This window comes from Ambystoma mexicanum, chromosome 2q (assembly GCF_040938575.1).
Source record: "Ambystoma mexicanum isolate Mex_15411 chromosome 2q, UKY_AmexF1_1, whole genome shotgun sequence".
Taxonomy (NCBI): Eukaryota; Metazoa; Chordata; class Amphibia; order Caudata; family Ambystomatidae; genus Ambystoma; species Ambystoma mexicanum.
The window spans coordinates 627,952,431-627,978,561 of record NC_090924.1 but is presented as its reverse complement, the minus strand read 5'-3'; the positions used below and the strand labels follow the sequence as shown (position 1 = coordinate 627,978,561).

General features: G+C 47.5%; 1 protein-coding gene across 2 annotated transcripts in view; it reads right to left on the bottom strand.

The window, feature by feature from the left end:
• The window catches only part of LITAF (lipopolysaccharide induced TNF factor), a 393,403-nt gene that overhangs the window by 150,444 nt on the left and 216,828 nt on the right, over nt 1-26,131 (bottom strand). For both annotated transcript variants that reach the window (XM_069647796.1, XM_069647795.1), the window contains exon 2: nt 12,114-12,410. In XM_069647796.1, the coding sequence (XP_069503897.1) occupies nt 12,114-12,405 (292 nt within the window). In that variant the 5' untranslated portion in view covers nt 12,406-12,410. The remainder of the gene's footprint in view (nt 1-12,113; nt 12,411-26,131) is intronic.

Sequence of the window (26,131 nt, the reverse complement as noted above, 5' to 3'; positions counted from 1 at the left end):
GCCAAGACAGGGTCCTGGACATTACTGGACCGCTGGCGAAGATAATGGACTGGGCCGAAATAGCTATTGATACAGTCGATTCAATTGACCCAGTAATTCTTTCAGGTTGGGCCCAGCGAGCACTCTGCCTGCTGGGAAACGCCAACTGTGCCATGTCCGCTGAACACAAGAAAGGCATCCTTCTAAAAATAGATTCCAAGCTGGGAGAGCTGGCAGACACCGAATCCGGAGCAGCAGCCCAGGGTCTGCAATACGGGGACACATTCATGAAAGAAATGTCCAAATTTGTTGGCACATTCACTGCCTTGGACAAGGCTCAAGCATCCATTAAAAGTGTCTTTGCCTCCAAAAAATTGTTCCTGGCCCGGAAGAAGTAGGGGTTGCTCCTCCGGCCAATACTCATTTGATAGAAGACCTCAACACTCAAGAGACCAGCACAATGCCTGGCAAGACTCTCGCCCACCTTCTTCCCATCAAGAGGGCGAGGAAGCGGTTGTGGCTGGAGAAGTGCCATAAGCTATCCAGTCCAGCAACAAGCAACCGGTCAGTGTACCCATAACAGCGCCAGCGCCGCGGACACCCATATGAGGGAGATTGGCTCTCTTTGCGCGAGCATGGGATGCCTTATCGGGAGACGCCTGGGTCAGGGACGCAGCTTGAGGCTTGCGCCTAGAATTCTTTGCTCAACCCTTTCAGGTGAGTTGGCCCACCCCAATAATAATGTCCGAAGCGGACGCGGCAGAGCTAGACAGCGAAGTATGCAGCCTGCATCAGAAACAAGCAATTCGCCCTTGCTCAAGCCAGGGCGGTTTCTTCAGCCCCATATTTTTGGTTTGCAGCAAACAAAAGGTACGCCCAGTGATAAATCTCAGGGCTCTGAACGATTTCATAGTCTAGCCTACCGCCATTTCAAGATGGAGGGGATACACATGCTCGGGGACATCTTGAGACCAGGCGACTGGCTCATTCGCCTGGACCTCAAGGACGCTTATCTGGCAGTGCCCATAAACCAGGCACACATAAATTACCTGAGGTTCTCCTGGAAGAACCAGGACTGGGAATGTACGAGCTTGCCTTTCGGGCTCTCCTCGGCACTATGGGCTTTTACCAAGCTTCTAAGGCTGGTAGTAGCTCATCTAAGAGAGCAGGGTATCAGACTAATAATCTACCTGTACGAAATCATCTTCATGGCTTAATCTCAAGCCCTGGTAGAACAGCAGGCCAAACTCACCATAGATATATTGCAGTGTCTCGATTTCCTCATAAATTGGGAGAAATCGATTCTCTGCCCATTCAGGAACCTAGAATTTCATGGGTTCGTCGTGGATACGCAGATCTCGCAGCTCTGTCTCCCTGTGGCCAAAATACATTCCACTCGTCGGGAGATTTGCAGGCTTCTTCAGAGGAATGTCATATCCCTTCGAGAACTAGCGAGAGTAATAGGTCTCCTATCCTCTTCCATTCAAGCAATACTTTCCGGTCCTCTACACTATCGAGAGTTAGAGACTGAAAGGGCAGCACTTGCGGCGCAGCCTTTCCTTTCCTTTCCTACTCTCAACATCTGACACTCTCGCCTCGGGCGAGAACGGAGCTCATCTGGTGGCTCACGCATATGGAAGCCTGGAACGGCAGAGCCATCTTCGGGGCGACCCCAGACATAGTTATTGAGGCAGACGCCAGCCACTACGGTTGGGGGGCAAGGTGCGGCACAGTAGCCGTGGGAGTCTCCTCAGAAGCTGGAAATGCACATAAACTGCCTGGAGCTGCTTGCGGGCTCTTTCACGGCGCGGTCCTTTGCCAGAGAGAGTGAGTTGTTGTATTTTACTGAAAATGGACAACATTTCGGCAGTAAGATACATCAATCATCTGGGTGGCACCAAATCAAGACCTCTAGCAGAGCTAGCCAAAGACTTTGGGCATTTCTGCCTGGAACACCGGATCTCTGTCACAGCGGAGTATCTCCCAGGACTGAGGAACGTAGTGGCGGACTGGCACTCCTGCCATTCCACCGACTACAGCGACTGGAGGATCAGAGACATCTTCCTCCGCCTCCAACAGATATGGGGCCCCGTGTCCAAGGACTTATTTGCCTCACACCTCAACACTCATCTACCGAAGTTTTACAGCTGGAGATCAGATCCAGCTGCGGCCGCATCAGATGAGTTTCTACAGCATTGGACAGAAGGGATCCTCTACGCCTTTCCCCCCTTCACCCTGATAGTGAGGACCCTGGCGAAGGCCCGTCGGGAACGAACAGAGCTGGTCCTCAAAGCCCCGGTCTCAACATCTCAGACCTGGTATCCAGTTCTTCTGGAACTTTCCTTGAATTTTCCAATTCTTCTACCCCAAATTCCAGATCTGCTATTGGATCCGACAGATCAACGTCACCCCCTTCTCCTCAGTGGGTCACTGACCCTAGCAGCCTGGAGGATTTCAGGACAAGATGGAGAGTTCCAGGGATGTCACTCAAGGACATCAGTCTCATCGAGGAAACCTGGGCCCCTGCTACCCTCAAGAGGTACTCCAACTCTTGGAACGCCTGGACAGGTTGGTGCCTGGAATGAGGGCTTCATCCAGTTTCAGCACCTATAGAGGACATTCTGAATTTCCTGGCCTCTTCAGTTGAGAGAGGTCTCGCCGACAGGATGGTCAATGCGTACCGCTCCGCAATTTATGCCAGCCACAACCTCGTGCAAGGGGTCCCAGCAGGAGAACATCACCTGGTTTGCAGACTACTCAAGGGTATCCGGCTTACAGTGCTGCCTCAGTCTCGTTATGACAAGCTTTGGGACGTTAATAAGGTGCTCAACCTTTTTCTTTTTTGGCCTCATAATGAGGAGCTATCCCGTACTGCCATTTCCGGCAAACTTACTATGCTGCTATGCTTAGTCTCCTGCAGAAGGGCCTCTGATATCAGAGCTCTCGACTTAACAGGCAGGTCCTTTTCCCCTGATGGCATAGTTTTCCACATATCTAGAAGGACAAAATGCAATTCCAGAGTGATCTCTTATCCTACCTTTAGAGAGCAACCCAAGCTTTGTCTGGTCAAGTGCTTAAAAGGTCTACGAAGAGGTGACCGCGCCTCTCAGGACCGCTCTCCTAAAAGACAATTATTGATAGCACTGCGCAAAGCCCAAAGAGCGGTTTCCGCTCCGACGTTGGCTCGCTGGGTGCGCTGGACTTTATCTCAGGCAGGAGTGGATACTACTCACTTCGGCACTCACTCTGACAGAGGTGCCATGGCTTCCAAAGCCTTTTAGGTGGGAGGCTGTCTAGAGGACATCATGAGAATGACAGATTGGGCAGTTGAATCAATTTTCAAACAATTCTACCTGAAGCCAGTAGAGCAACCTGCATCCATTGTGGTAAGTAAGCTTTAAAACAAGCAAAATGTGAGCCTCCGTCTTGACATAGAATAAAGATTTTCCAGAAAAGCTTACAAGTCTTAATTCTATTAAAGACACAGAGGCAAGCATTATCCCGCCCGACTAGAGAAATGCTGGCGCAAGATACGCTTGAGTACAGTTGTTCAACATCATTGCATTAGGTGAAATTGCCATTCTACAAGCCATGTGACTTTGCATGATAACACACTGGATTTCTCTCCCACCCTCGCAAGAGGAATAGGGTTGTCATATACATCAAGTAACCCTAGTTATTTCTTTCTTCCTTTGACAGTGTCTACAGACAAGTCCGCCTGATCTCTGGATCTGCTCTGGTTTCCTTCCGCAAGAGGTCCCCAAATTACAACTTCATTCCTATGGTTTCTGGACGGCCAAGTTTGCAGCCTCGAAAGAGGAAGTTACATCATGTTGGGGGCTATTTGGAGGGGCAGCTGCATGCCTATTGGTGAACTGAGGTTACATGTTTGGTGACCTACTATGAACTCTGACTAAGCCTCCTGGGAAATTTAGTTTTTTCTTTCAAAGACAGTTATATGGACTAAAGTTCTTGTTCATTGATATTTTATTGCACCTTTTGTTATGCATACTTTTTTGCTCGCAGTAAGGTGCATAAAATACTTGCTGCTGAGCTTCTTTTCATAAGTTTAATAAAAGAAAGAGAAGCATAATGCTCACCTCCGTTTCTTTAATAGACTTTCTTGTAAGCTATTATGGAAAATCTTTATTATGCAAGATATGGCTTTAGGCTGTTTTTAACAAATTGTGTACTTTATATACTGTACAATGAATTTCTGATATACATAGAGAGGTTGTTTCCTTTACTTTTTGTAATGGAATAGCTACAGATACTATTGATTGACTGATAAGGCGGAGTACGGAACTGAAAAGTATCCGTCTGGCAGAGGAGAAAGCAATGATTACAACCAATGAATGCATTGCAATCTAGAAATGTTCACGTTAGATACAAAAGAAACCTCCAGCTGCCTGTCATTTGACTCAAGGGAAGTACTCGAATCAGACCATAAGATCAGAAAAATTACAAAGGGTGCTACTGGAACATTGAAAAAGCATTACAATTCAAAGCAAATAGATGTTCGTATCTATCGATCTATATATAAAACAGAAAATCTGTTTGTTCCCCATACAATTCCACACCATTCAACCAATTTGCACCTCATTTTTCATGGTTATCGGTTCGGACCCTCCGATTGTCAATGGCTACATTCCATGTGTATCTGTCTATAGGAGAATTGGTACCCTTCCCTTAGTAGAAGAGCGAAGACAAATTGCTCACAACATCTAAATTGCACCGCTGTATGCTGTTTCTAGTACATCCAGCTAGAGAGAGAGCAAAGACCACAAGAGTCTTGTGTCACTCGTTTATTTAGGAAAATTCATATCAAGTGCACAAGACCAGCCGTAAAAATCGACTAACACAAACATAAAAAAGTAATCAACATTGACAATATTTCAAAAACGAAAAATGATTACACATCACTACTTAAAAATGAAACCTTTAACACAAATTTGTGACTGGGTGTTACTATACTGTGATTTTCAATATTACTTCTTGACACGATAGCACAATACTCTTATGGATGCAAGTCTGTGTTGTAATCTTGTTTTTCAATAGATGGCTCTTATTCAACATTGATTTTATAATGATGCAGTTTGTAAATGCGAATTAGGCTTTCTTTTTAAAGTAGGCACGTTTATCGGCTCTTTGTTTGGGATACACTGTACCCACGTGTTCACAATGTAGATTTACAGAGCCATCTTCAGGACATATAGTTGCTTCGTACACAGGATTACTCAGATGACAACCCCACCATTAACATGACCTACAATATAAAACATAACATTGGTTTCAATGCCGGGTTGAACATCTCTCTACTATTCTTGATGGTATGAGTTACCATCATGGCGATTAAAAACTGTGTACTACCTTAAACTAAGGTATTTAACATAGGGCTTTTTTAGGGCGCTTGTTGCCAGTCGGAGTACTTGGTTTGGCCCGAGTGCTTCTTTCAGGAGCGACAGCTTCCTTCTACATGGGAGCAAACAAAAAACCTAATTTGTTTTGTTCCTCCTACATATTAGTGGAAACACACATTTATTAAATATTTTATGCATACCAAGCGTCTTTTCTGGATTTCCCAGGAGGGTTTCTCTGGTGGGCTGGGGAATTCCCAGACGAGGAGGAGGCAAAGTAAGGAACAAGTTACTTACCTGTAACTGTTGTTCTCCAGCATGGGTCTGGCATGGATTCACATGCTCATGAATATTCCCCGTCGTCAGGCCGGGATTCCTCGGTAAAGAAAAAATCACTATCAGTTTCATTTCCGATCTGTCTTTCTCAGTAGTAACCAATCACTGGTCTCTGGGTCATACTGCCCCCAGCCAATGACTGCCCTCTCCCTAAGCCCCGCCTCTGGCAGCCATCTTCAGATTTGGTAGCACGCAAAGTGGCAGTATGATCAAGTTAAGAGCTGCAGAGGGGTAGGAGGAAGGGTTCGCTTATGAATCCATGCCAGACCCATGCTGGAGAACAACAGTTACAGGTAAGTAACTTGTTCCTTCTCCAGCATGGGGTCTGGCATGGATTCACATGCTCATGAATGTAAGAATACATAGCAGTACACACATGCACAACCAACGGGAGGTGGCAAAGGCTCAACATTAAGCATTACATCAAAAACTCAACACTAAGCAATTCTTACCTCCTCACCAGGCTCACCTTAGGCGAACAGGTTGCGCAGCACCGCTTGGCCGACCCTGGACTCCTCCCTGGAATCCCGGTCGACGCAGTAGAATCTTGTGAAGGTGTGCGTCGACCTCCACGTAACAGCCCTGCAGATGTCCAGTAGGGGCACACCAGACAAGAACACCGTGGTAGCAGCGATAGTTCTGGTCGAATGGGCTCTCGGACGGCCAGGCAACGGCTGGTTTGCCAACCGATGACAGTGCATGATGCAGCCGGAGAGCCATCTGGAAATGGAGGCCTACGAGAGAGCCATCCCTTGGTTCACAGGTCCAAAGTTCACAAATAGCTGTGATGTCTTCCAAAAACTCTTTGTGCGGTCCACGTAGAACTTCAGCGCTCTAGCCACATCCAGCGAGTGCAAAGTCCTCTCGGCCGGTGACGAAGGCGACGGGAAGAAAACAGGTAACACCAAGGGCTCATTGAGGTGGAAGTCCGACGGCACCTTGGGCATAAAGGAGGGGCTCGTCCTCAGCACCACCCTTGTGTCGTGAAAAGTCAAGTATGGAGGCTTGCAGGATAGGGCCTGGATCTCTCCCACTCGCGTACAGAGGTGATGGCCACAAGAAATGCAGTCTTCGACGACAGGAACTTCAACGGTGCCAAATGCAGGGGCTCGAATGGCGCCCCCATGAGCCTGGTCAGCACCACGTTGAGCTCCCACACCGGGGCAGGGGTCTTCACCGGCGGGAACGATCGGAAAACAGTCCCTTCATGAATTCCTTCACCAGGCGATGGGACCACAAGGACGCCCGTCCTGTGGTTCTGGTGTATCGGGAGATCACAGCCAGATGTATCTTGATGGAGGCGTGAGCCAGTCCAGCCTTGGCCAGCGACAGTAGGTACGGCAGCACTTGAGATGCCGTAATCCGTAGAGGGTTAATCTTCTGTGCACGGCACCAGACAGAGTACCTCTTCCACTTATGTCCGTAGCACTTGAGAGTTGAGGACGCCCTGGTCTTTGCAAGGACCTCTCTGCAGTCAGCCGGGATATCGTACCCTCCAAACTCTAGTGCTGCAGGAGCCAGGCCTGCAAGTTCAGCGACTGCGGGTCGTGATGAAGTATGGCACCTCCTTCTCTGGAGAGAAGATCCGTGTCCGTCAGCAGCTTAACTGGTGGGGACGCAGACAGGTCCAGAAGGTCTGGGAACCAGATCTGCCTCGGCCACGCCGGTGCGACGAGGATCATCCTGCACCGGGACCTCGTGAGCTGGTTGACGAGTCGGAGCAGCAACGGCAACGGAGGGAACGCATATAGGAACAGGCCGTCCCAGGGGAACGAGAAAGCATCGCCCATGCTCCTCGGCCGGGGAAACCTGCTGGCGAACCTCTGGCACTTGGAGTTTGTCGCCGTCACGAACAGGTCGATCTGCGGTTTTCCCCATCGTCCGAAGAGTCGATCCACTTGATCCTGACGTAGTTCCCACTTGTGGCACGAGCGCAGCTCCCTGCTGAGTGAGTCGGCGATGGTGTTGGCGATGGTGTTCTTTATCCCTGCCAGATGAAAGGACACCAGCAACATCCCTTGGGCGACGGCCCAATGCCACAGATCTTGGGCTTCCTTGGAGAGGGCTGGGGATCTGGTTCCTCCCTGCTTCCGGATGTAGAACATCGTGGTGGTGTTGTCGGTGAAGATTCTCACCACCTTGCCCTTGAGGGACGGGAGAAAGGACCGGAGGGTCCAGAACACTGCACAGAGCTCCAGGATGTTGATGTGGAGCGTCTTCTCCTCCGGGAGCCAAAGGCCTCTTTTGTGAAGTTCTCTGGTGTGCGCTCCCCACCCTTCCAGGGAGGCATCTGTCGTCACCGTTATCTGGATGGGTCTGAAAGTCTGTGCCCGCCGTCAGATGAGCGCGGGTGCCCACCACCGGATCGCTCGTCAGAAGGTCTCGTTGAGCGGAATCCTGTCCTCGAAGCTGCCTGTCGCTTGGATCCAGCGGGCGTCGAGGAACTCTTGCAGAGGACGCATCCGAAGCCTGCACAGGCGCACGAGATATATGCAGGAGGACATCATGCTGAGGAGGGACTTGATGGACCTCACCCTGACCTTCGTCCTTTCCTCCAACGGCGAGGCCAGACGCGCCACTGTGTCGAGCTTGGCTCACAGAAATAGTGCGACTTGCGACGGGACCAGGTGGGATTTGGGAAAGTTGATGGAGAATCCCAGGTCCGTGAGCAGCTGGACGGTCTTCGCTGTGTTATCTACGGCGAGCTCCCTTGTCCTTGCTCGGATGAGCCAGTCGTCCAGGTAGGGGTAGACGTGGATCCCCTGCAGGCGCAGCCGCGCCGCCAGCGGTGTGAGGCACTTGGTGAACACCCTGGGTGCCGACTTCAATCCAAACGGGAGGGTCTTGAACTGGTAGTACCGTCCTTGGACCACGAACCTGATGAACTTTCGGTGTCCTTTTAGAATGGGGGTGTGGAAGTACGCATCCTCCAAATCCAACGACGACAGGAAATCGCCCTCCTTCAGCTGTCCCAGCTCGTGCTGGAGGGTGACCATTCGGAACCTCTGTGCCTTGATGTACTTGTTCAGTCGTCGCAGGTCCAGGAAGGGGTGCCATCCTCCTGTCTTCTTTTTCACGAGGAACTACCTTGAGTATACTCCGGAGCCCCGGAGCCTCTTCGGGACGAGCTCGATGGCACCTTTTTTGTGCATCGCCCTTACCTCCAATAGCAGCTGAGGGACGCGATTTGCCTTCCTGGCCACGGGTGGAATGCGGGGGCACTTTTTTAGAAATTCGAGGGCGTGCCCCTGGGCCAGGGCGTCCAGCACCCAACGGTCGGTGGAGATGGACTCCCACACGCTGACGAACTTTGCCAGCCGGCCTCCCACCAGGGTGCTTCGGTGGAGGCCCGACACCACTGTCGGTTCAATCTTGCTTGGAGGACGCCTTGCCGCCTTGGCCGCCCTGGCGGCGACGGCGGGGTCCACACGACTTGTCTCGTCCTCTATAGGCTTCCTGCGACGAGGAGCGGGCCGCTTGGCGGTACGTAGAGAAGCCACCGCCAAATCCCTTGGAGGCACCCTGCTTGCCTCCGGTGCTCCGAAAGGACGGCCTTCGTTGCCGGAGAACGCCTAGGGCCTTAGCTGTCTCTGTGTCCGCCTTGATGGCTTGGAAGGACTCACCCACTGTTTTCCCAAACAGATTGTTCCCGTCGAACAGCATGTCCGAAACCTTGGCTTGTATGTCCTGGTGGAAATCCGTCGCCTTGAGCCACCCTCGTCGTCTAAGGCAAACGCCATTGCCTAGCTGGCGGAAACCGGTGTCGGCAATGTCCGTTGCCACCGTAATGGCGTGGTCCGACGCCACTTCGCCTTCTTGCAAGATCTCCAGTGCCTCGGCTCTCTTGTCATCCGGTAGGAAGTCCAACAGGGGGGCGATCTTGTACCATAACTCCCTGTCATAGTGGGCCACGATCGCGAGGGCGTTGGCCGCCTTAATCGTTGTTGCCGCCGACGAGATAACTGGTCGTCCCATTGCGTCCAGGTTCTTTCCTTCGGCGTCCGGCGGGGAAGATGACGTTGAGGCCGATGCCCCCCCCCCGCTTTCTTCTTCGCCGCCGCTGAGACGACCGCGTCCGAGGTCGGTTGTGCCCTAAGGCACCGCGTACTTCTTCTCGTACAGATCCCTCTTGGCAGGCGTCGTAGACGGGTTCTTGAGAAGGGTGAGACCCTCGTCCCAGATGTCATCCAGCAGAGGCACGGTGAGGACTGTCTTCCTCTTGGCCTTGTGCTGTTGGTAAAGGAAACCTTCCTTCTTCTCTTCGGGGCAGAGCTGAAAAAGCTCGGATGCCCTGGCGATCATTGCATGGAAAGATTCGATCTCGTCGGGCGGGGAGGCTCGGGCTGGGGGCGATGGGAGCTCCGTCCCGTCGTCACCGCCGATGTCGTCGGTACCCGTCGTGGCCGTGTCTGTGTCCGTTCCCATGTCATCGCTAGGGACTGGGGACGTGGGTAAAGGCTGAACAGGCCGCGAGAGCTGAAAAGGCGGGGCTGGATGGATCAGTCTTCTCTTGTTCGGGGGGCTTCCCGCCAGGCCTGGCTCTGGCTCTTGCTCCTCAGTCGAACCTGGTTCCGGATCCTCCGTCGGTGGTAAGGGCAATCTCGTCCTCATCTCCGAACATAAGGATTGTATCGCCAACAAAATGGCCGCCGAGTTCTCCTGCGGCTCCGGAAACGACGGGTGACTAGGACTCTCGCCGGTGCCGCCGTCACTCTCGTCGTCACCTTCATCGGGATCCCTCCCGTGGGGACGGGTCTCTTCGACACCCTTGTTAAGGCCCTCTAAGACTTCTACCAGCTCCTCCTCAGATGCTGTGTCCGTTTCCACAATGGCCACCTACCCCCGCCTCTTTTTCCGCCGGGGTCTTCACAGGGGTCTTTTCGATGGGTCTGAAAGAGGCTTCCCTACGCGGAGGCAGAGAGACTCTGGGCCCCGAGGTCGCCTCCACTGGTGTAGCCTCCACAGGCTGTGCCAGGGTTGCCGCGACTTCCTCGATTTGGCCCGGGTGAATCAAGGCCTTTACCACCTTGTGTGGGCCTGTGGCCTTAACCTTAGGGGGAGGGTCACCGCCTCGCTCCCCCTCGGCCGGATCCTTCGAGCTTGACCGGGGCCTCTCCAGAAGCTTCGCCGGGTTCTCGGCCTTCCTCTTCCCTGAGCCAGAGCATTGGCTTGTGGTTGATGGCGCTGAAGAGGGTGCGCCCTGCCGAGGAGCCCGACCGTTCGATTTAAGAGGCCGATTATTTTTTTCCCCCCAGAGTTATTGAAATTGTATTTTTAGCACGTTACAACCTTGTTTTATTTTGTAGATGTGCAGACCATGAAGGCATTACATGTAGCTTATGATTGATGTACACATTATAATAATGTATACAAAAAAGCTATAACTGGAACATTGTGGTTAGGTATAGCAGTTTGAAGCTTGTTCAACAAATACAAAAAAATAAATGTTATATCCCACCCTTCCCACTTCTGCTATCCACTGGCCCGCTGGGATTCAGGGGGCCTTATCACTGTGGGTGCTTTCATTATGGAAGAATGCTGTTGGCTGAAACAATATTGTAGAAAAATACAAAAAAGTCAAGTCGATGCAACCCCCCGTGTGTGTGTGGGGGGGGGGGGTGGAGTAATATGCATAGTCTATTTGGCATGCCACACTTTGCCTTGTTTAACAAAGTATTCCTTATCTACACTTCTTTTACTGAAACTCTATCAAAAAGTACAAACACCCTGTGCCCATATCCAGACATCAGACAAGGAGATGGAATAGGTCGAAGGATAGTATTTGGAGAAGTGAAATGGTGTCCGGGTGACACAAAGGAGGATATTTTTTTGCTTAAGCAGCACAACGAAAACAAATTTGTCTGTGGAAATAGTTACTTTTCGTCAAGGTTCATGTGGCAATATTATGGAATGAAAAACAGGACTAAAATCCACAAAACAAATTAATCAAATTATTAGGATTACTTTTGCAGCATCATTTGCATTTCCTCACTAAACTATTACATTTTGCCCAATTTAGTACAGTTAAGAAGAAATAAAACAGGATGTATATTTTAAAACTATATATCCAAGTAGTATTTGTTTTTTACAAAAATGTCTCAGAAGCGTAACATGTAAACGTATAAATAAGGGCACTACCTCGTGGACAACGTGAACAAAAATATTTAATACAGGTATGATGTTAGTTGTCACTTAGCTGAAATCTGCTGTAAGGTATAACCAATTCCTGAATAGAGTCAAGAGTCAGCCTAAGCCTCATTCTGGCTTGGACCAATCCACGCCCCTTTTTAGTACAACGGCTAGTGTGCCCCATCACCGCCCCCCCCCACTTCTCCCTCTCCAGCCCTGTGCATTCAACTACTAGATCAATCTTAGATACATATACAATAAGTCAGACAATCAAACACATTGCATCACTTATCAAACACGTTCCATTCTTACTTGGAGCCGTCACGGGTTGAGTTGGGTAAGGAGGATTATTCATATTTTTCATATTGGGTCCAGGAGGTGGGTACTGGTGAATTGTTGCCTCTGCATATGAAGGAGGTTCTGGCTGAGCAGTAACATAGCCACCTGGTGCAGTCGGTCCGGGATAGCCTGGTGCGGTCGGTCCGGGATAGCCGCCTGGTGCGGTCGGTCCGGGATAGCCACCTGGTGCAGTCGGTCCGGGATAGCCACCAGAAACCTGATAGCCTCCTGGAGCGGGCTGATAGGACCCTGGCGGAGCCTGCATGTTGCCTGTAACACAAGTTGAATGGAGCCATCAATCAGACTTTTAAAACTACAATTACGTTTCACATTAATAAATGTCTTTAAATGTAATTCCAACAACAATTGTCAGATTTTTCCTCAATTGTGCTAATCAAATCTGGTTAATAGTAAAACAAAAAACAAACAATCAAACATATCAGCAGTTGGAAGATGTTGCAAAAGGAAGAGCAAGGGAAGCAAAGATGTGGGAGTGTGGGTAGGAGATAAAGCTCACAAACCTGCTTTGCTGATCAACAGCATTACCTCAGAGTGGAGCCTAGCGTGATGCATTGTGAATGGTTACAGTTTTAGTTACAAAATAGAAAACAGGTTATTAGGCACATGGGGAAACGCACATACCTCCAAAAAGGTACACTATAACCTTTCCCGGGTGCCTCCCCACATCCCCATCGCACTGAGAAATTGTGCACCATTTCCCCACCTACTCCCTCCCCCCTCTTACCTGCTAGAGCGGAAGCTTACTGCTCCGGTCCCGGCACCCTCTCCACTCCTCGACACCCACCAAGGAAATAGAAAAGGGACTAAGTCTCTTTTTAATGTACTTTTTCTATATTTCACTAGCAGAAGTACCAGTTTTTCGAACGGGTTTTGTAGACAGACATGATAACATTGATCCTGTAGGTCGCTGTTCTGATTCGCTTATCGCTTGATGTGCTTTGCGCCCTGAAGTAAACTGCACAGAGAATGGGTGCGTGTGGCTGGCTGACATACCCCAGAGCAGACATTGTGGGAGGCGAGAGTTGGGGTGCTGCTGCATACTGGGACTTTATGTGCGCTCTCCCCACCTGTATCCTCACTGTGGCGGAATGCAGTTCGTTGCAGTGCAAATCTCTGAAAATGTGCATCCTATGGCCTTGAAACGTGGATTTCGAAGGTCCTATAGGGACAGGAGCAAACTGGCCTATTTGGAACGCTGGAGATTTCCCGGTAGGCCTCTGCACCCCGGGCCTCTTTTGTGGGGTATTTTTTCATAGGAAAAGTGTGGGGCTTGCTAAAAATGTTTAATATGAGGCCATTTTGAAAATTATTTTCAGGGCTTCTTTTGGTTCCCTGTCCACCCCCAGTTTTGTTCGTGTCGGGATCGGTTGAGAAACATTTTTTGTTTCCCTTCCCGCTGTACATGGCAGGCACCATATTGCAAAAAGTCTCTGGAAAAGTAATTTCACCTGATGCAGCAAAAATGTGGAATCTTCTGGAATGTTACAATTTCACCTGATGCAGCAAAAATGTGGAATCTTCTGGAATGTTACCTGCCTTTACTTCGCCTCTCAAGTCCATTCGCCTCTCATACATATTTTGTTTCCCTTCCCAGTGAAAAATGATTTACAACTTCGTGGGCAGGGCAAAAACACATTTTAACTTTTGGTGAAACCCAGGGGAAAGGAGTAGGGTGTCCAAATGTCATCCAGCAAGTAATGTCTGCAAGGTCCTAACAAGATGGCATGCAGATTTTTGGGCCCTCAAAACGACCCTGATTTGCAGATACCTTAGAGAGGCGGCACAGTGTGACAAATGGCACTTGCTACCAGGTGCAAATTCTGCATGCATGAATATTCACAAACACTCCCGGTCAGATATGTGCAATTTGACCTGCTGCATATTGCACCAGGGGCGTTTAGACAATCTGAGAAAAGAACCATAATTTGCTCCTTTTTTGTACATAACTGTTAATCACAGACTTCCCTCTAACTGTAGGTGTTACAGCAATATGCAATTTATTTATTTACTTCCAACACGCTGGTAGCCTGCAGGCATTAACACATTGGACATGACAGATAACAGGACAAGCCCTGACCTGAAAGAAGAGGAGAGGAGGAAGGAGACTACTCGAATAAGAATGTTTTTAGAGACCGCCGGAAAGCAGTAAGATTTTTCTCTTGTCTAATGCTCAGTGGAAAGAGGCTCCAAGAATTTGCCGCACAGATGGGAGAGGCACTGCCCAGTCCATTCTTACGTTTAAAACCTCCACATTTCCCCAGGGCTAGGTCAGAGAAGTGGAGGGATGTGGCTGGGACATAGCTAGATGTAAGATTTAAGATAGACAGGAGCCTGGCCATACAGGCACCTCTGAACTAGCATAGCCATCTTAAAGATTTGTGCATGAACCGGGAGCCAATGCAAATTCCTCCTAGGTCCAGAAATATGCTCTGCTACTGTGGCGCAGTTTTCCTCAGTGAGAAAGGGTTGGTTGTTACATAAAAGCCTGAGATGGTAGGCACGCGTCTTGGCCATTTCTCTTACTTGAGTCTCGGCACTTAGTGCAGGTTCTAAATAAACACAGTGTTTTGACCTTGTTGAGGACAGGGATTGTTCTGAATTTTTAAGCTTTGATAATCCGGATGCAATTTAGATCCTACTTGACTGGAACCGAAAATCAAAAGCTCTGTTTTGTTGCCATTCATACCGAGCCAGTTGTTTGTTATCCATTGTTCAACCAGTTGATATATATCCTCAACATTGGATCTGTCAGATTCGTAGTTCCCACTAAGCTAGACAAGTTGGCTGTCGTCGGCATAGTTGGTACAGAAAATCCCCTTTTTCCTCTAGTAAAGCACAAAGAGGTTCGACATAGATATTAAAGAGGGTCGGAGACATGTATCCCCCCCTGGGGGACTCCGCAGCTAATGGGTTCCGGTGGGGACGAGGAGTCATCCCAGTGAATGCTGGATTGACGATGGAACAGAAAGGATTCAACCCAGGAGATTGTATCATCACTGCAGTTGCCCAGACCTCCGAGGGTGCTGATCAAGATTTTGCAAGCTAGGAATTCAAACGCAGCTGAAAGGTAGAGTAAGATGAGGAGTCCAGTCTTCCCTTTGTCGAGGATACTTAGCATGTGAGTTTAAGTCAATAAGAGCAGTTTCAGTACTATGTACTTGTCTAAACCCTGACTGACGCCTGTGGAGGAGCATATTTGACTCTATGAAGAGTTGAAACTGAGAGGTGGCCACTTTATCCAGAACCTTCAGAAGAAAGTTGGAGTTTGTTATAAGTCGTAAATTAGAAGCAATCTTTGGGTCTAGGCCTGTTTTTTTTATCAAGGGTGTGACTGAAACAGATTCGATAGCCACAGGTACATGATTATCTCGAAATTAGGCATTAACTAAGCGGGTCAGGAATGGGACGAAGAACTTTTTGTGTTCCAAAATGATTTTTGGAGGAAGAATGGTTCCCGGGCAAGAGGCTGGGTGCAAAGACGCAGGAGTTCTTTTCATGTCAGTAGGAGAAACGGAGGAGAAGCTAAATTTGGGAAGGTCCGATATTATGGAAAGGGAGGGTGGGGGGGGGTGATTAGCCAAATCCGTATTGTCAGGGGACATAGCTAGGTCACTTTTGATTTTATGGCGTGCTTTTGCCACTTTAGAAGCAGAGGCTGTTTGTACATTGATACAGTCCTGGGGTGACAGTGAGAAAGAAAGTGGTTGAGAGCAGAACAATGCAATGGTTTTTAAAATCTCGAACAACTTCCTAGAATTATTAGGAGCTTGCTTGATTTGTTTATCCAAGAACCGCTTTTTTGTGGCGATGATGGTATTTTCATGAGTTTTCCAAGCGGTTTTGTAAGCATTTTGATTCCAGTTTCCTTTTAGTCTTTTTTTAAGGTTTCCAGTTCTGGGGAGTACCAGTTTTGGTGGCCTACATTCTCCCGTACTGACTTGGTTTTGAAGGGGCATTTCTATCGAGTAGTCTTATAAATGAGCTGTTATAGGTGGATACTAAGTTCTCAGCCTTATCCACGTGAGATGTACTGGACATAATGTCTGTTAGACACTCCTCCAAGTCAGCAGGCTTTAGCTTTTTAAAGTTACAGCTGACGATTTTCTTAGGCACGTTACTGATTTTGGGAAGAGGTTCTTGGAAGCGAACTGAATCATATAATGGTCAGACCAGATACAAGGGGAAGTGGGGCTCATATGCACTGTTAGATTCCGTGCAACCACTCAGTCCAGAATATTATTCTTGGCTGTGGTAGGTTCATTATTACAGACTTGGAAATCCATGGCTTTGAGAGAGCATTCCAGATCTATGGCCTCTTTGTCGTCTTATTGCCTCACCAGCGATTTAAGTCACCCAAATAAAGCAGAGCATTTTGGGCCGAGAGAGTTACTCAGAATCTGGAAAATCTCTTAATTGAAGCCTGACGTCTAACCCAGGGGTTTGGGGGGCAATAAATGAGAACATTAGTGCAGCAGTGGTCCAACAGGGTCATTTTTAAGTGCAGAATTTCAGTCTTGGCAGGTGCTGGAGGCGGGAAAGAGGATCAATTTGCTTTTCGCAATGATAGTCACTCCACCTCCATGACCTAGTTAGTGCACAGTTTTTACAATATATGGAATAACCCACGGAATCTTCAATGCAATCATGGGGCCACTGGCCTCTGTGATCCTGGTTTCGAAGAGGCATAGCATATGGAGGTCCCTTTCAGGAATCAGGTCATGAAGGTCAGTCACATGTCTTTTGGGTGACCTAGTATTTAGCAGAATTATTTTCATGGCATTCATCAGGGTTAGTTAGCATGTCATTTTCCACCCGTTGTTTCGGAAGAGAAGGGGCCCTGGCCGGGGGTCGGGGGGTTATTATATGATATCATGTGGCATTTATATCACGCCTGTACAAAGTGTTTCAAGGCGCGACAAGACAAGGAGGGGGAAACAAGGGAGGACAAAATAATCTTACTAAGCCTTGTGTCATTCAGATTATGCAAGTGCAGGGAAGAGGGAAGGGGAGAGGTGCCAGGGGGGAGGGGAAGGGGGAAGCCCAGTTAACTCACAAGTGGGTGGCTCATTAATTCAGAGAGAAGGGACTGTAGGGTTGCAGATACAAAGTGCTGGGGAGCCCAAAGGCAGTGTGAAGGCAGCTGGACATCCAGGAGCCTGGGACTGAGTTCAGAGGGTGACCAGGTGACCAGTGCGCGGAGCTGTCAGGTGCAAGAGCAGGGGAGAGGAAGAGAGAAAACTGAAGCAAAAAGGAAGGTCTTAAATTGCTTCCGGACCCGAAGGTGGTTCTGCTCAAGTTTGAGAGAGGCGGGGATGTTGTTCCATAGGGAGGCCCCAGCCAAGGAGATAGATCTGCCCCCAACTCTCTGCTTGGACAAGCGTCTGACCCTCAGAGAGTTGGCGGTGGATGAGCAGAGAGCTTGAGAAGGAAGATGTTTTGGAAGAAAGGATCAAAAGCAAGGACAGTTGCCTAATGAATACTGAAGAGTTGGTGGTCATTTCCGCATTTGTTCTCTACCATAAGTGGCACATTGTGCAGCGGGAGCCTGCCAACCAGCCCCCTCAGATGGTGGGCTAAATACGGCAATGAAGACCCTTATTCACATGGAGCAGACTGCTACTTCCCCATATGATGCCTCCCCTCTAAAGCAGCTTCCGTACTGTAATTTCCCGCCGCCATCTCACAACCTGCCCGACTTTCCTCATCGACCCCATGTGCTCTGCACTGGTATTCAGCTCTGGCCCACTAACATGTCAAGGAAAGTAAAAATGAGCTTGCTCTCGAGCATACAATTCATGTTTCCAAGTAGGCCATCTTTGATTGCAGTCCGCTTCCCTTTCATTAAAGGACACACCCACCGTCATGAAAGGGAACAATTTAGCCACATCAACATTTAGCATACCAGTTTTTGAGGGGTTGCGAATAGCAAAGATGGCTGCCGAAATGGCTTTGAGTGCTTGTAAAGGCCCCAAGCCCTTCCGGAAGGCCCTCGCGATAGCCTCGGCCTAGCAAGCTATTACCGGCTACAGAAGCCCCCCCCCAGGTGGTACCCCACCTGCTTGCTCTGAACCTGGCTTCTTCATCAAGAACCACTGGTAAAAAGTGTTTCAGGCTTTCCAATTTTTGGATTCTGTCTTTTTAGGGCAACCATCTGGGATAAGCTAGGTATGTTCATTAGGACCTGGAACATAAACATTCCAACACTGTTCCTGCACTCTATTTACTCATTTACCCTGCAAGGCATAAAATAAGCAGTGTTGCATAGCAATTTGCTATTCAATTCTGTAGGTTTGCTAGTTAAATTGACACTTGTATAGCAAAGCTAGCTATTTATGTTACCCTGTTCAATGAAAGCACAGCTGAACCTGCATTTCGCCCTTTCCCTCTGGCTCTCTCCACCCTCTTTTCACTGCAGGTTCAGAGGGGCTAATGGAGCGAGAGCGCAGCAGTACTCCACATCCACTTTTAAGTGCCAAAGACCTGTGTGGAAGATCTATGCAAAGATTATTTTTTTCCTTTTCAAATAATTGAAAACCAGAAAGCAATCGGGATGATACTTTTATTAAGATAACTATATCATGTCTGGCAAAGACCAGTATGTTTGAACTTCTTTTTTTTTTCTTTTTTAAAAGACAGTCATGTAATTCCATTCCTAAAAATGTAAGTTGTACATAATGCATCATTACAGTATTGCTACTGTAAAACACTGCACTGCCTCCCTGCTTTACATTAAACTTTTGGTTAGTGTATTTAAATCTCAGTCAACTATTTCCTTTTGTTGGGGACAATTCAAAACAGACTAGTGAATACTTTTCAAAATGCACAAAACACGGCCAAATGCTTTTGATAGAAAACCTAGTTCTGTGACCTGCTGTTTTCATTCCTCTGTGGAACTGGTGCTCAACCCATGAGCTGATCCCATACTCATTGACATTTTATCTTATCACCCTTTTGCTTTATACCAGCTACTCAAAATGAGATGGCAGCATACTACAATATTCCACCTAATTTGCCCACTTCTCTGCCTGCTACACAATCTACTCCTGTTTAGTCTTTCTTTCCTCTTACATAATGAGTACACAAAGCTAACTAAATGTTTACGCAAATTAGTGATCAATATGTCCATCCTGTTTGTATATCTACTGCAATACCATACACTGTAGTTACTCTTCAGAAGTCACTTTGCTCCATGATTATGATTGCATTATCTATTAGCACCTGTTGAAGATAGCTGTCCAAACTGTTTTCAGAGCCTTTTTATCATATCTCTTTATTTGTGTCTATTCATAACGTTTACATTATACAGTCAGTCAGCCAGGGCTCGCAAAGTCTACTCACCCACTCACATAGTCAAGTAAATATTATGAAGGGATGTTTGAAACTTTTTTCTAACATTTACTTTGTTTGCAGTAAGTTTCATGGTGCATGGCTGGCCTCTGGGTGGCAACAGTGTGCCAACATAAAGAGGGTTTGTGTTGACATGCACGATTTTACCGAAAGCACATTAACATTTGTTGTCATCCATTGCCATGGGTCGAGTGCATTTCTCCTAGGTTGAGAGTAGGTAAACTTAGGTTACTTGACCTGCAGGTTTAGTGGAATGTTAAACAAATTGAAAAAAGATGCATGACATTTTCTTTTTACATTTCCACACAAGGACAAAGAAAAGTTTGGGATCCAGGTAAATGTTTAAGCATTTCTGAAATAGCCCACCTTTTCCTATAACATGTCCTTTTAACTGGTGATCCACCCTTACATTGTATCCACGATAATACGTGAGGGACTTATTGCAGCGTATTCTAAAGACCATGCCAGGTTGAAGTAAACCATACGCTGCTGAAAACTGGATTCACCAACCTAGAGACATCTTGTGGCCTATTGCAAATAACCTGCATGGGTTCACGTTTACTACAAATCCCTGGATAATAGAAAGGACATAAGGCTACTGAATATACCCGCGCATTCAAACACCCGTCATGCAGTCATTAACCTTTTTCAGCTCTCCATTCTGCTGGTAGCCTGTGGCTTCAACAGTGGAGGCAACCAAGCATCTGCCTCCAAGACCTTCCAGCCGCACACAGACTACATCACACAACTAAATTGTTGTAAATAATCCTGTGTCTTGGGCTCCCCAACTGTTGGCAGAATAAGGTCCCTAGGTTATAACCAGGGCCGAACTTAGTGGCGGCAGCGCCCCAGGCAGAAAACAAAAATGTGGACCTCCCTTTTGCTCCCTCTGTGTGCCCCCTGTCGTGCAGGGCGCCACATTTGCCCTATTGTTATTGCTCTCGAGAGCGCAGCACATTTCATTTCAATAGGGCGCCTGCCGCGCCTACTCCCACCGTGCCAACTCAGTGGAGACCATGAAAGACTCCCCCGAGCTGGCGTGGCGGTGGGCTAATGGCAGGGCAGTCGCCCAGGCAGGCCCTGGTTATAACTCCGATACAATGTACGAAAAGAGTAGTGGAACTATGTTCCGTGCTGGCCTGCCCCCGCTCACCACAAACCCCATCACCACACCCTCTCCTCCGCACCCTGTCCAAACCCCCAAATAAACATACCTGTATGTTGAGTGCAGTGCATTGAGGTACACGTTTCAACTTCTTCCTGCACTTTTATTTTAAAACGAAACCATTCAGGAACGGTTTCTTTTTAAAATAAAAGTATGGGAACAGTAACACTTTTTTTTAAATTAGCAGAGCACTGCTCCTACCCGTTCTCGCCCCCTTCCACCACTACTCCGATAAGAGTCCAAGCTTCCTTCGGTTCTTTTCTGGCTACAAACGCCTCTAAGAATTCCTCCAATCACGCGAATCTTAACAACGTTCTAAGGCACACATTCCTTTGGCCTCCACCTCGGAGGTAAACACCAAGCATGTGACACAAATATGGCATTGTTTACTTAGTCTCCTCATATTCAACAATGCTAATCATTAATGTCCACACCCAGGGCTCACTCTGCCCTTCGGTGTACCTGTTAAGTGAAAATCGCATTGCAAATCGAGGAACAGACCCAGACGCCCACGCTGTCCGAGCACCGCTATACAACGTGCTCAAGTCTGAAAAGTCCACACATTTTAATGGTGCAACACGAACAGAGGGAAAGCCAGGAGAGTTGCGAATGCATGCACTTTCACTTTCGGACTGGACAATAGGGCAATGCCCAAACCAAAAACTCTCAAGTTTGGGCCACTTTTGTGAGTCCAAGTGGGCCACTTTTTTTGGCCTATGTGGGCCAGTTTACTAAGTTACTTCACCATGCAGCTAGTAGTTTTGACCAGTGTTACTGAATCCTTTTTTTGTAATGCAAAATTTGCATCACATGTGATCAAAAACCTCCTTCTTGGGTACCACCCAAACAGTGTCACAAGAGGAATGAATTGCTATTTATGATACGTTATTTATAACGCGCTTAATACCCAGAGGTTTCTAAGCGCAGACCTAGGGATCGAACCTGTGTTGCTCTGTGTCGTCTTGCTTCGAAGGTGAGCGCGTTGCCCCTGAGCAATCCTCCCGAGACAACTGTGGGCGACATTTTCATTGGTGCCCGAGACAATTTTCTGCCCCAAACCCACCCTGCTTTGTGGTCATTTACATAACACGTTCACCTTTCCACAGAAAAACAAAACCAATTAGCTTGCTCAGTTTGGGGCTCTCACTCTCTGACCCGATGCCCGAGAACTGCACACTACCCCTAGAAAAGGTCCTGGCAAACCACTAGTTCAGCGTTAGGAAGCAGTGCATCTTAACTTTATCACAAAGTGTTTTTAACAAATCCTTTGAGGATTTCAGTGTCCCGTTGCGTACTCGCACAATGAATCACAAGTTGTTGGAGCAAAAGCCCTACACTGCATCTCCCCCAACCCTGTCCAATCCATCTGTCGAGATTTCACCGAATTTATTTCACCGAAAATAGTAGCTGAAGTGGTATATGTGCAGTGCATAATAGCTGGGGTGTGGGGTAAGGGTAAAAGTAAGGATAGGAAGGGGTGAATTGGGGGCTGCAGGGGGGAGGTGGGTCTTGCCTACATTTGATTTTAAAAAAGTAGACAAAGTTAAAAGTTCATTTCGTTTTTCGGTGAAATGGAGTCAGTGAAATCTCCATTAGATAAAATATTTTCGAAGAAATCACATACATCCCCTCAAGTGTGACATAAGGCATAATATGTTTTTTTATGTTGTATTACAGTGTGCATATTTGTGGACACATTTTAAGTATATAATAAAGGTAGGGTTAGGGTTATCTAGCGGGACGGGAGTAGGGGCTTTTAAGGGTAATGTTAAGCAGGAAAGGTTAAGTAGGTTATATGTTAAGCCTATATAAGGGAGTAAGAGGGCAGGGATTTTAGCGGGAGAAAAGACCCTGGCAGTACAGTTATGGAAGTTGTGGCCTGGCTGAGGCTGCCTAGGGAGCTCGAACTTCCCAGAGAGGCCATCCTCTGTCCTCAAGCTTCAGTGGGTTGTACCAGGAATAAGGCAGGGGGTATGTTGCGTCGGTCCCACCCTACGGGACTCCCTGTGATGCCTACCAGGAAAGGTGGGCTGATGGAGCAGATTACCCAATGTAGAAGGAACTCACGCTAGAGGAATTTTAGGAAAATAATTGGGAATAATGGATTCGAAATGTTTAACAAGAGAATACGTGTTTTTTTATAAAGAGGGGTCCCCGTAGGGAACCCTATAGCATTCACTGTGGTGTCTGTCTAGTTGAAGGTAAGAACTCCAGGTGTAGCCCATCTCATGTTAACAGCAATTATATTATACAGGTGCTGTGCCCCTCCCTATCCGGCTGGCCTAGTGGGTCGGGGTGGTGGTTCTCAAGGGGACTGCCCCTCACCTGGGCAGGGAAGGAGTGCTCCCTGGCCTGCGCAAGGGTCAGAAAACAGGGGCTACCCACATGTTCCCAGTTCTGGCATGCTTTCAGGCTCATACTTTGAATGGACTTGGTTTTGCAATATTTATGAATTTGTATTTTTTGCATTTGCAGTCATTTTCTGAAATAATTCTTGAATACACAGATTTAAAGTTGGACCTTTAATTTGTGAAATACTAGAACTGTTCACCCATCAATAGCAGGGTCTTTAACAACAGCTGGAGAGCCCAGGCAATGCTATAATGGACTTTTAACTGGTGATTAAGTGGTGTTCTTGGTGATCCAGAGACCTGAACAGCACTGTTTCCGGCTTGTATCCGAAGACATTAGGAACTATCTTCCTTTCTGAATGCTGGCTCCTCCTGCTGTGACATGGCACATATTTCTGGAATTCATAATCTACTATGACATCACAAGAGGGAGCTATGGCATTTTCTCTGCCAGATATTCAATGTTCGTTTCTGGGTTGCTGTGGTGTGGTGGCACCTAGTATTATTACACGTTTTACATAGTTGCTTCATGCCTCCCTTCTCTACACCGATCAATGCTGGTTCAGAGTGAAAAATTGATGCATGGGCGACATAGGAATCAAAACTTTATGGATGCATAGCTTTCAACCACGCAGTGTATTCTCCGGTTTCCCAGTAACATGAAGACCTTTGCCTTCACTTCCATTGCCTATTAGCTGTCACTCAAACCACATCGGGCGAAAGATATTTCCGTAGTTGACCAGCCAAAAGGCCGAACGGGAATGTCAAACTGATACAGTTCACCGGTAGCTACTGGTCAAATTGTTCTACTGCAGTCCAACGTGCTACCGCCATAAAACAGACTACTTTTTAGTTCACTCAACTTTCATTAACTGCATTAAAGAAAACCGCCTCAAAAGATGGGCGGAATAATTATACAGAACTACATAGTCAAATTGTTCGAGAGGAATGTTAACAAGGATAGCGGAGTGGATCATATTCAAACTTAAGGAAATATACAAAGAAAAAAGCTGGAACAATGCCTATATTCCAAGGAAATATAGAAGGGAGGAAAATATCTTGGTAACACGCCCCCCCAATGATGAGGCTGCCCATTATTTTCACAAAACTCTCAAAGTCTTAGCACCATATAGAGATACATTATGGATCTGGGAGGAGACTTTTTGCATATTCAATCCCAAATTAGGCAGATCTAAATACACTCGATCATCTCTAACCACAAAAGCATTAATAGCAATGATGGAGGATTTGAACCTTCCCGAGATATATGGAGGGAACGTAACCCAACTGAAAAGACTTTCATATTACTCCGCCCCACACAAGGTATATACACAAACAGATCACCTCTTCACATGTACATATATTTCCTAATCTTCACTAAAAGAATGGGTATTCCCTTCATCGTGGGCAGCAGGGAATTAAACATTTAGAAAAAACACGGATCATTTCATCCAATTATATGAGTTGGGACATCAGACTGTAATGAAGAGTGTAATGGGTCAGTGGAACATAGCCATACAAATTACATACTTCATTTTATGAAATACATTTATTAATATATTTATTAAATGTCTCTCAAATGTATGTAAACAAATTGCATTTCTAAAAACACTTATTTCATACTGACCAAGTTACTCACCATTGTGACTACCTTACTCTTAGTCCATAGTCCCCTTTCCTCCATACTTTTGGGACATTCCGTCCTTCGAGACAGGACCGGAGCACTTTTGTTAAAAAGCATGACCGTGACCCTAGATTCCTTAACTCCAACCCACCAATCGCCCCCTCAGTCCGTTTCTATCGCCAGGTCTGAGACCCTTTAAGCAATAATAGAGGATACTTATTAGAGGGGATGCCGGGCGAGCGTATGGTGGAAAAGGGACTATGGACTAGGAGTAAGTTAGTCACTACAGTGAGTAACTTTGTCATACTCCTACGTCCGATCCCCTTTCCTCCATACTTGTGGGAGATTCCCCAGCACGGACCATAGGTATTACAGGTGGATGAAAAATCCCCTTATTGGAATACATTCTTGAGAACTGCCTGGCCAAATTAGGCTTCATGTCTAGACAGTAATGCTTGCAAAAAGCTGATGGGGAAGCCCAAGTAGCTGCCTTGGCAATGGACTCCCAAGGGACATGCTTTTGGAAGGCAACAATGGCCGCTTTGCCCCAGACCAGATGTGCATGAATGCCTTTAGGTGGGTTAATGCCTTGAACCTTGCAAGTCTCAGAAACACATGAAGCAACCCAGCGGGTGATGGAGACTTTTGAGGGAGGTTTCCCCTTTAGATCACCAAATGCAACAGTTGCAAAGAGCTTCTGAGGTCGCTAGCCGTGTTGAGATAGAACTTCAGCACCGTCTGACGTCTAGGTTGTGCAGAACCCTTTCAGCATCAGACACCGGGTTCGGGAAGAAGACCGGTAGAGATATAGACTGCTTTAAATGGAATTCCAAAACCCCTTGAGGAAGGAAAGAAGGGTCGTTGCGAAGCACCACCTTATCCTTATGGAAAGTTAGGAACAGATGTTCTACAGAAAGAGCCTGACGCTCACTTATCCGTCTTGCAGATGTTACCACAATCAAAAAAGCCACCTTCAAGGATAGGTACTTAAGTTCAGTAGTAGCCATGGGTTCAAAAGGCTTATGACATAACGCAGTGAGGACCACATTCAGATCCCATTTGGGATGAGGGGCCCACAAACGTGGAAAAAGATGGAGACCTGCAAAGTGTCTCTTGATGACTGGATTAGCGAATGAAAAGGGACAGCTGTCAGTAGACCAATAGGCCGCAATGGCGGACAAATACGTCCTGCATGACAAGACATGTAGGCCAGAGGCTGCAAGGTCAGATACAAAGGACAGAACAGTGTTGATAGAAGCATGCCTGGGATCGAGATCTTTGGCTAGACACAAATGGCAAAAACAGCCATTTGCTCCTGTATTGAGCCCTTGTAGAAGGCTTCCTGGCCGCTTGAATTATATGCATGGTGTCATCCGACAGGTTGAACTGCGCTAAAGATCGGAACTCAGGCACCATGCCGCCAAGCTGAAGGATTGTGGGGAGGGGTGCCACAGCTGGTGATTGCTCTGGTGAAGGAGGTCAG